Source organism: Fistularia commersonii, chromosome 14 (genome assembly GCF_037954325.1).
Source record: "Fistularia commersonii isolate RoL2024-O1a breed Wild chromosome 14, RoL_Fcom_v1.0, whole genome shotgun sequence".
In the NCBI taxonomy this organism is placed as follows: domain Eukaryota; kingdom Metazoa; phylum Chordata; class Actinopteri; order Syngnathiformes; family Fistulariidae; genus Fistularia; species Fistularia commersonii.
Genome location: NC_141297.1, coordinates 10,637,437 through 10,649,125, shown reverse-complemented (window position 1 = coordinate 10,649,125; position 11,689 = coordinate 10,637,437). Strand labels below are relative to the sequence as shown.

Below are 11,689 nucleotides of genomic sequence, written 5' to 3'. Positions count from 1 at the left end.
CTCTTGAAATGTCTTAACAAAGTTAACAGAAATATTAAACAGCAATGTTATAGCTAATACACCAAAGTTTTACCTTTCAACAGAACCTTTCAACAGACTTCAATTTGTATCCTACATGAGTCCTATCCTATGTTGCAGTCACTTTTCCCGTTAAAGTATGTTATGGTGCAGAACTCTGACAGGGAAATACAATGGTGTTCCAATAATTCCCATGATACTTAGCTTTTCACACGTTTTTCTGTAAAATTAATTTTTGAAAACTGCCTTACAGTTTTTATGTGTTTTTGAGAACACATGCCATTCTTGTAATAACAACTATACTAAATAATATATTCATATTGACACAACCTTACCTTGATCTTCTTGTCTGAGCTAGGAGCATTCTCGTACATCATTTTAGAGCCTCTGATATCACAGAGTTTATCAGCATCTCCATGCAGCAGCAGGAAGGGCCAGCTGATGGACGAGATTTCCCTCTCAATACGAGCAGCTGCTCCCATCAACTGGATTCCAAACGACACCCGCATCCCACCATGAAAATTCAATTCATCCGCGTCATAGGCTTCAACCTGGCAAGAGATGGCAGGGCAGCCCCAAGTTAGTTACATGTCTCATTGTCATGCTGCACTGTTTAATTTCTCATGCCTTGTCTACCCCTATTCTCTTTCTCTGCAAAGACCCCCCAATCAACTTTAAACATTATAATGAAAAGAGACTAAAGAACTATAGAATTTTCAGTGAGTATTTGAACTACAGAAATTCTTGTAGATAAAATCATCAACCGAGTTATCTTATAGTGACATTCCAACAAAAATCATAATCTTATTGAAAATCAAAACAAAACATGCCACAAGTAGTTTTTAATTTGTCATGCCTTCTAAGCTCACTATGTATGGAACATGCTTTGTCTATTTCTATTGTGCCTTAATTTGGTGATATAACTTCCTGCAGCCGACCACAGAAAGCAGAGATCTCAGCATGCGACCCTTTTGTGAAAACATGCTATTTCTGAAAGTTTCAGCTTTGGGATGTTAGTACGCACTCATACACCACAGAGCATGTCCGATAAAGTACACACAAAGCTATGAACTGTTGAGGGAACGTTTATTTGTGGCAAAGGTACACACCGATAAAGTACACACAAAGCTATGTACTGTTGAGGGAACGTTTATTTGTTGCAGCCAAAGAAGGGGAAAACTGGTGTTATAAACCATAATATCTACACCCATGCGATTGTAAAATATGCATTTTTGCTCTTTGGTAGATGTCAAAAAATAGCATGTGTTCTTTTCAAAAACCCTCCATGCTCTTAACTGTAACACATACGTTTTTAGATCGTAAAATCTTTAAGATACCTACTAAAAAGGGACATTTCCTTACAGGCCAGTCTTAAAGTGTTGTTCCCTGTCTCTACACACAGACATAAACAATACTCTCCCAAGGCCATGTATATTAAATTGTCTTATCCTTTTATCTGAAATTTATACACAGGATGACAATACAGTTGGTCTCCCCCCGAGACTAAACAACTCCTATTGTTCTCTCACCTGCTTCTTGTCCCGAGAAACCCACTTTGACTCAATGGAACCAAGACTTAGGCTGGGCAGCATATGGTTCAGGACCTTTGCCAGAAAAACCTGCTCACAGAGACCAAGAAACAAACAAATGCAAACATTTTGTTTTCATAATGTCAATAACAAGACAAAATAAAAATCTTGTCGAGTAAATGTTGTTTGTTATTGAGTGGAGAAATCTACTGACAAATTCATCCAAGGCCCTGAACTCACAAAATAAAACATGCCCTATTTTTCATTGCATTTGGTAAAGTAGGAAAACTTGACCAAAATATGAAAAATGAATATGTACAGTACATGAGAAAAAAAATGACCAACATTCCATTCCAAAAATTTCAAATTTACAAAAGGACTGTGGGCAGCAAGAAACAAGATTTGAAATAACTTGCTATTTCTGCTTCAGTTGTTTGTTTTTTATTTATTCAAACAAACAAATAATAATGGATCCCTGCAAAGGGAAAATAATACATGAATAATAAACCTATACACAAAAACAGTAGATTAAGAAAGAATTTTGAAAATAATTGGGAAAATGGGAGAACTTTTGCTAAAAAAATCAATGATCAATTCATCCATCCATTAATTACAAACCTTTCTGTTTTTTTTTCTTTGTTTTGAATCACGCTTTAATAGTTAAGGGATTTATGAGTGGTGTTCACTCTTAATTTTCATAGTTTAAGAATCTATGAATCTTTCAACTGTTTAATTCAAAATTACATTAACACGAAGAAGAATAGAGAAGATAATGTAGAAAAAAGTACCTTAAATGGAGTGGCCGAGTCTGGGTTCATCTGGACCATTGGAGCAATCAGAACCACTCCAGCAAAATCACTTGGTCTCTCACAAGCCGTCAAAATGGAAATAGCGCCACCCTAATATAAAAAACAAACAAATAGAATAATTTTAAATTTGTGAATAAACTGAAAAAAATGGGTGTTCCCTTCGGGCAAGCCTCTATTTAACCCTATCATCTGCTCTCTCTCACCTGAACTAACTTCATGTATTCTTTCACCAAATCTATAAATCTCCTCTTCAGTCTTGCTCTAAGCCTCCTGCCTGGTAGATCCAACCTCAGCCACCCATCCTCTAATGATACATTGACCATCCCTGTATATCCACTGCATATTTACCAACCCATCTCAATTTGGCCTTGCTGATATTATCTCCAAAACATCCAACATGTGAAGTCCCTCTGATCGACTAATTCCTGATGCTATCCATCGTCGTCATTCCCAAAGACAACCTAAACATCTTTACCTCTGCTTCCTCCAGCTCTGCTTGTTGTCTCCTCAATGGCACTGTCCCTAAACTAGACAAAATCGCTGGTCTCTCCACCATCTTTTACACCTTTTCTTTCATTCTGGCTTATACCCTTTTAGCGCTCATCACACCTGACATTTTTCCACCTGCTTGAATGTATCTCCACACCTCTTTTCCACACCCTCTTGTGCTGGACTGTTGATCCTAAGTACTTAACATCCCCCTTCTTTATCTCTACTTCCTGACACCTAATTGATCCACTTTGGGCCCTCTCATTCACACACACCTTGCTATGGCTAACATTCAGTCTTCTCTTTTCCAGGGCATACCTGCACCTATCACACAGATCACATCACCAGTAAATTTCATAAACCATAGAGATTCCTGTCTCATTTATCATGCCTTTTCATCGTCATCACCTGATGCAATTCCACCTCCACCTTGAATCACAGTCACACCTACACCAAACCTCACCACCGTGTTTGCACTCATACATCCTAAACCACTCTGACATATTTCTCTGTGACTCTAGACTTCCCCACACAGTAGCATAGTTCCTCTCTTCAATTTCAGATCTTTTTCTAGATGTACAAAAGCACAAGCCAGCTCCCTCTGACCTTTTCTGTACTTCTTCATCAACATTATCAGAGCAAATATTGTATCTAAAATACTCTTTCTTGGCATGAAATCAAACTGCTGCTCACAAATGCTCATGTCTGCCCTCAGTCTAGGTTCCACTACTCTTTTCCATAACTTAACTGTATGGCTCATCAGTTTTACTCCTCTGTAACTTCCAAAATTCTGCAAATATCGGTTGTTCTTAAAAATCAGCACCAGCACAGTTCTCCATTTCTCAGGCATCCTCTCACTCTCCAAGTTCCTGTTGAACTATCTAGTTAAAAACTCTTCAGCAATCTCTCCTAGACACTTCCATACTCCCACAGGTATATAATCACAACCAACAGCCTCTCTACTTTCATCCTCTTCAATGCCCTCCTTACTTCACTGTTACTAATCTTTGCTACTTCTGGGTCCACAACAGTTTCTCTTCTACTTCTCTCTCATTTTCTCATCAACTCTTCAAAGCACTCTTTCAATCATCCAATCACACTTCTGTCACCTCCAGAACATTCCTAACCAACTCCTCCTTAAAGATAATGCCCACTCCAGTTACCTGTCTGTCAATAGCATTACAGAAAAAAATAAAAATGAATGACCTGTGTCCAACAAATTGGAATCACTGAGACCTTGTATTGAATCGGAAATTTGAACCTAATTTGATGAAATGATCTCTCTTGTCCAGGGAAATGGCATTCATGAGAGTGACAGACAAAATAACAGATGGGCAACCTGAACATACGATGCCTGTGCCCTTGACTCTATTACAGGCACGAAAACACTATTACAAAAACATAGTAGTTCGTGAGAGGATTGACTTTTTTACGTTCTATTACCAACACAATATTTTAAATCATTTGACAATGTCCAATATAATGGCTACATCATTTTGTCTGCCTTTACATGCTGTCACGTTTGTAAATCCAGGCTGTTCCATCTGGCAGCAATATGATTTAATATCAGATTTTTGAATCATGTTCAAAAATGCAGTGAAGCAGACATACAAATGCACATAACAGATATAGCTAAAACTCCATCTGTGAAATCAGCATTTTGGAAGACATATGAGAAATCATATTTTCAGGATTATTTTGACACTTGGTTTGAGCTTGCTATTGAAGTCGGTAGTATTTTATCTTTTTTTATGTATGAATGCTTTTTAATGAGATATTATTACATTATGAGGCATTCCATACATGGGTCTGTGAAAGTTCTTTCAGCAGTAAACTGAGTTTGCTATAACGACTTATCTGTAGATAACATCTCAGCAAAACAGTTCAATAATGTTTTTCATATGCTATCTGAACATTACTCAGAGTAAGTCTCTGGAAATTTGGGTTATTCAGCCTGGATCTAGGAGAAACATAAAAAGTGCACACAAGTCAGTTATTCTAAAACTGACTTTAAGAATGGAACAAAGACCCCTGATTCAATGAGGGAAAGATGATACAATTTTCCTCTTTAAGGCTGTGATAGAATACAAGGAGTGTCTTCTGTCTTCTTAGAAAAGTTGGGAGGTCTTTGCAAAATAGATGAGAGGCTCCGATGCAAGGAGCAGTGGGAAAACTGTTGAAAGGCCGAGTTGAACCTAAAACAATCTGTCTTTTGTTTAGAGCATCCACTCTTCTCTTTTGTGGCTATTGCTCTCCGCAGAATGGGAGAGAAATGCTAATGTGAGCCCACGACCCTCAGGACACAACATGAGCTCTGTCGCTGCTGCCAGCAGCAGTGCGAGACCACACCTTGGCAGCCAGGCTGACATGTGAGATTGTGATTTAAATGCAGGGATGGAGGGTTGCCATCATTAGCTGCCCGATAATGCCATCAGTTGATCGAAGTTAACACGGTTATGGTTTCTTTGCTCATGAGCAAGGTAAGCATGTGCAAGACCATGTGCACATGTATATTTACATGCACAGACACACAAGCATGATTCTGCATTAGTGAATCTGCCCCTCGAAGACTAATTGGCTTCAACTTTGTTTATGTAAGACGATTTTTTTTTTTTGCTTGCATGAATATTCATTAAGGTGGGACCAAAGACAGGCTTGTTTTATAAAAAGCGTCAGAAAGTAGACAAGGACAAAGCATTTCCCACCAGAAAATCTCTCTTACTGAAAAAACAAGAACACAACTGCGCAAGTGTGTGCACGCACACCCACACACATGCACGTACACACATCTTGTGAGATCGAAGAATAGGCTCAATCACTCAGTGTTTCTCATCCAAACAGTTTCTCCTCTTTTCACTTTTCACTAACAGACCAAATCACAAATTTGTGACACACAGTTAAAAAGACAGAGCAGTCAAAAGGATGAATTTGTAATGGCTGACGTGATCTGTCTGAGCATGCTAGTTGGTTTAATATTTTTCATGTGGTTTTGATGTAATATAACTAAGGTGGTTGAACTCCCTGGAGTGAATGGGGCCATTGTCGGTAAAGCTCTCACACACCCTCTGGCAAGCATTTTTTTGTCATGGGCATTGTGGGATAAAATGCAAAAAAAGACCAAAAGGGTGAGTTACAGAGATTAAGTTTGACTTGGACAGAGAAGTTCTTTGATAAGCTGATTAGAAGCGTTCATATTTCTGTCAACTTGAGCTTAACTTATCAATATGATGTTGAGGAATGCCAATGTCGTCATTCCAATGATATGAGGTCAAACCGAATGGCGTAAAAAGGCATCCAGAGCCACACATACTGATCACATAATCATGTATGGGAAGCTTGAACCAAAAAGCTTTATGACCTTTATGGTCACTAACATAGCAGAATTGAGTTTTCAAGGACTTCAAGAAAATAACTGATCCATAATAAACAAGGTAAACAAGGTTATAGCCTTTTAACATTGTTTTCCCATGTGTCAGGAGTCTTTGAAGACAAAAAAAATGCACATTCCATCACACACATAACTTGACAAGTAAAATCAAACAGTGGAGCAATCCTCTGACTGAAAACACATTCTATCTGTGACATCCCAATTTACTATTTTCATGCTATTAACTAATTGCTCACTTTTATAGAAATGGATGGGATGGCAACAATCAGTGTCTGATCAGTCTGGAGTTTGTGTTGCAATTTTGATGAAACAATACTGAAAGGCACATCAGTATGACATTTTGATAAGAAGCAATATGTTCAGTAAGAAAGCTCTTCCATATGGAAAATATTGAAATTTAGAATAACATGATGAAAACAGAGATTGTGGAGAGTCAAGAGGGCTCCATATAAAACATGTAAATGTGCTGTAGAGCGAGTATTAACATCAGATCGAGCTAATGATGCTATACAGATGAGCCTTACACAAAGACTTGTCATTACATAAAAATTTGGCACAGTGGAAGTAGGATAAATGAGCCCTTGCCAAAACCACAGATGAAGAAGGATTGGAAGAGTGGACAATTACCAGAACTAAAATTTGTCAGCATTTCCATGAGGTAATACATCATGCACCTCCTACTTTATGTGGAAAAGATATTGCTCCTCTCAGGGACACCAAGTGAAAATCTGGCTTTAGCATGCACAGAATATCCCTCCTAAACTGCACTGTCCCACAGTCAGTGTCTTCGATCGTCAAAGAACACTAAGCTACACAAGGCTGTTCGCGTGTCTAAAGAGTTGGAAAATGTTCCTTTGCTGTGATCAGATTATAATCAGTCTCACGTACGTCTCAGGATGTTATTATTGTTGCATTGTCTCTGAACACAGAGTTGAATCCCCAGGTGGTTTTATTGTCTTGTGTTTTTTTTGCATCATTCTGAACCCATTAGAAAGAGATTCATGAAGAAAGAGCAAAGGAATGGGCAAATACAAACAGGATCTGGAGTCACAACACAGGGAAATAGCGATATGAGACCTGGAAAAATACAAAGCTGTGTTTGATATTGTGCATGTTTGTACAGAATCGTTATTCATTTCAGAAGAAATGAGGAGAAAAGATTGGAAAGACTATATGAGATTAGATTATTAAAATAAGATTCAAAGAAAAACAAGTGGAAAGGAAAGACAAGATGAGTGACAGGCGTGGGATTCAGATGGAGGGAAGGACAGAAAATAGTTGAGAGAGAAAAACAAATAAAGAATTACTGTCATTTTTTTCATCACTGACATTTACAGCAGATGTGCCTTATTTAGCCTTTATTCGGTTTAGTTTACACAAAACTATTTGTATCACAGTTATTAAGGACCTCAGCCCTGTGCTCTATATAAATACAGTGCATGGTTGTGTGTACGATTACAAGCCCTCAAAGGTTTGTAAAAATAGAGCCTTGAGTTGAATAGAGTGTTGTTTACAGAAATAAAAGCCCCACTGATAGCTTTTAAATGTGACTTTGTGTAAGATACATTTATCTTTAATGTGCTTCATTCTCGGGTTATGAAACATGCATCAATAATTTTACTGTAGGAGAGAATAAAATTGTAAAACATAAGTCCAGTTTGAGTATTATTGACAGGAATGCACATTTTTTATTCTGATAATTTTAAGCTTATGTATTTCTGTGGCTGTTATCTGAGCTCACTGTGCCCAGTATGACAAATATACGTCACTCCAGTTTGTCTACAGTTCCTTCCAACTAGGGAAAGTATCAAACAGAGATTGTTATAAATCTTACAGTGTTACACAGAAGGATATCAACAAACCATTGGCATTTAAACCAAAGACATCCAAGATTTGGTTAAAGGCCGATCATTTTGATTCGTCTCTGTTGGTTCTATCTTTTCTACTTCTTCAGGGTTTACAATCCTTCAAACAAGACAGCCACTAGCAGAACTACTACTAAGCTACAACTAGCTTTCTCTATAACAAAACTCTACCTTGATATTTAAATTTTTTTCACTTTATTTGGAGGAAAAACAAACAAACTTGAACGCACACATTACCTCTCAATGCATTGCATAACAACCAGATCAGGACGCGGTTGGCAGATTATCAAAATGAAATGACTCATAATACTTGAGAACCCTTCATAAGAGCCCCCATCACTAACAACTATAGTTCAGCTCTCTAATCAATAAGCAAATAGCGGAAGGTGATTTTTTTTTCCAGATTTCAACAACGCTCTTTCTATCTGCTACAAAATTCTGTTTTCTGTTTAATCCAATTTGCCCGCCTAATCAAAGCTCCACTCTGAGATAACAAGACTCTCATCTTTTCATGGGAAAACAGCTCTAATGAATCTGAATTTCTCCATTGCTCTCCAAATAAAACAACTCTTCTAGCTAGAAATAAAAGAGTGAGAAAAAAAATCTAAACTGAATTGTGTCTGACAGCAGAGTTTTAAAGGAGCTTCTTTCATGTTTTGTAAGAGTGAAGTCAACTGTATTCTCACCACCAGGGTGTACGCATAAGATAAAGATGTTTTAATCCACTCCACTTTCAAGCACCTTGTTGTCCAACAGAAACATGTTCTGTGAGTACAAACTGAATCACCCAACAAACACTGATGGCAATGATTCATTTTTTAATACAACACTTGTGTTTTTATTCTAATAGTTGTATCAGTAGGTCAGGGCAGAACTGTGGGAGGCTGCCATGTTGACTCTAGCTCTGTGTAAAAGTGAATAAACTGATCATTTAAATATAGCTCCCTCGCTGGCCCTGAGGCTTCTTTGTGTCCTGGAGTTATGTCACTCCTCTCATTGCACGGTCTACAAAACTCCATTTAAAAACATTTTTACGGCATCTTCGTGGAATTCAAGACTGTTCCGTCTTGAAGAGTTGTCCCACTTAAACTCAAAGAAAACTCCAAAATCCTGTTACAATTATAGTGAAATTTAGAACAGTAAATTCACAAAATATTCAACTATAATCTGGGAGGAAAGTCTAAGTGTGTGTTCTGTGTTGAGGCTGAGGTCATTTGGAAGGCAGTCTCTCATGTTCTGGATGAAAGCTATTTCTGCTGGTGTGTAATTAGATTGCTTATCATAAAAAGCAAATCACAGATATGTATGGTTAATCTTACTGTTATCACAATAGATTTCTTTTAGTTTTTGTTGCTGGGATATTCATCCATCTTTTCAATTGAGTTATTTGTCAGTGTGGTTTTGGGACTGCAGTATGTTGTTTATACTTGTGAGCTGTGACCTATTACCTGATTACTACTCATGTTTGCTCTTCACCGCTATGTTTTGACCTGAAGGGCCACAATAGTGTTCAACAAAATACTAAAGTAATTCCGGCCCACTGTCTGCTTCCATGAAAAAGAAACTCCCTTACAGTTAACACAACATATTAGAATGAACATATCTGTTGCATTGTTATTTTTCACCGATTTAATTCATTATTTCACGTGTCAAAAGTTTCAGACAGCCATTGTCAGCCAGGTCAGTGATTTGGTTCCTGGAATGGAGCCCATTTTTACCCTCCTGCCTCAGACGATAAGGGGGGGGGTCACTGAACTTGTTCTTACAGGGGGTAATTTTATAAACCAGTGTGGGGAATAATGTCACTGTGTTAAAGGGTATCGGCAGGTGACTGAGGGTAACGCTTCCCTTCTTTTGCTGGAGTCAAGCACAGAGAAAAAATCCATGAAAACAATGTGTGTTGGTTAATTGTTGTTTATTTGCTAAATGAAACCTTGTATTTGTATTTAAGATAAATTGTATTTGGAACTAAAAACCTTAGAGTAGGGGTGTCAAACTCATTTTCACTGAGGGGGCCACATCAGCATTATGGCTGCCCTCAAAGGGCCACATGTAACTGTAACAGTATAAATGTGACCAAATGTCATGTAAAATTAATGTAACTACTCCTTAATGTTAAATATCTCTAAATGTATTACTCATTCAAATCCAAAATGTTACATATGTATTTGTATAGAATCTATGCAAATGCATATACAACATTTTGGCTTTTAATTCTTGGACAATTTGTTGTTTTTCTGGAAGGCTAACTTTGGCATGTGTGTCAAAATGCCAACATAGATTGTACTCTTTGACAACTGACGCTGCCTCATAATACAAAAATCATACCCTGTTTTTCTGCTTGAAGCAGAAACATCTATTCATCTATTCACCTTTCCATCTTTCTTGAAACAGACTTCCATCTGCATCAACTTTTCTCTTCCTAGATATTTAGGTAACATTTATATTTCTCAATTCCACTTGTTGAAAATCGTATTGATGTGGATACACTTTGCGGGTAACATGATCGGCGTGAATCGTGGGAAATATAGTTTATGGTCAATGCATGCGTTTGACTAATTTATTGTCAGACAATAAGACCTTTTAAGACGTTCTTGTGGGCCACATAAAATGACGTGGTGGGCCACATTTGTGGCCTGCGGGCCTTGAGTTTGACACATATGCCTTAGAGCATGCCTTTATTTACATCAATGTCACATCTGACAAAACCTCTTAACAGTGGTCTCAGTGTTTTTGCTCAATTTGAAATTGCTTTCTTGTTTCATGCAGCTCCTTTCTATGAATGTTGAGCTCTCTGTAGCCGGAAACCATTTTTCCCAACAAACAGCACAGGCAAATAAACCTGCCAGACAGCAAGGGTTTCACAACTCACAACTCAAAGCAAATTCCTGTGTTTACTGCAAAACACAAAAACCTACTCTGTCAGAGATGACACGTTTTTAAACGGTTAAATGTACATGAGATGTATACCCATAAATGCCTACCATTGAATGTCCAACAATGAAGACAGGTAGATTAGGGTGGCGGGATTTAATCAGGTCGATGTGCTGGAGGGAGTCTCTGATATAGACCTGAAAGTCCTTGATGTTCATTCTGTCACCTTCACTCTGACCATGGCCAACTGTGGAGGGAACAGACATGGAACAACCTGTTCAACAACAGCCCTTCCAAATGTAACAAAAACATTTTCATTGCAAACTTGTATTTTTTCTTGGCATACTTTAAACTCACCACAAGATATTCTGTTTGTACCTCCTTGTTTCAGTTTTGATATTATAACTTTAAACATCGTGGAACTCTTGATCTTTTCCTTTTCTTTTCACAACAGTTGTTGGTGCTATGATTGTCTCAGAATTAAAAATTGACTTTGGTCGTTGTCCTTGCAGTCATTAGTTGGCTGACACTCAGAATAGGAATTAAGATTTGTATCTTTCTCCCAATGGAGATGATTTCCATTGTTCCATTGTTGATACTGCTTATCCTAGAGTAAAAGACCAATTGATTCTACGCCCTCTATTAAAACAAAGTGGGTGGGTGGGGTTTCTGAATGAACATGACAACTAAAGTAGGATCAAGAGAGTGAGGAGTGAA

The 11,689-nt window shown here is 37.8% G+C and overlaps 1 protein-coding gene across 3 annotated transcripts in view; it reads right to left on the bottom strand.

Annotated features, from left to right (window-relative positions):
* mgll (monoglyceride lipase) overlaps positions 1-11,689 on the bottom strand; it is a 34,139-nt gene that overhangs the window by 6,267 nt on the left and 16,183 nt on the right. For all 3 annotated transcript variants that reach the window (XR_015107076.1, XM_086158964.1, XM_086158963.1), the window contains 4 exons: positions 11,083-11,219; positions 2,336-2,446; positions 1,548-1,637; positions 354-569 (listed from right to left, as the gene is read on the bottom strand). Coding sequence is in view for 2 of the 3 variants with exons in the window: in XM_086158964.1 (XP_086015090.1) it covers positions 354-569; positions 1,548-1,637; positions 2,336-2,446; positions 11,083-11,219 (554 nt within the window). In the remaining variant the exon portion in view is untranslated. The remainder of the gene's footprint in view (positions 1-353; positions 570-1,547; positions 1,638-2,335; positions 2,447-11,082; positions 11,220-11,689) is intronic.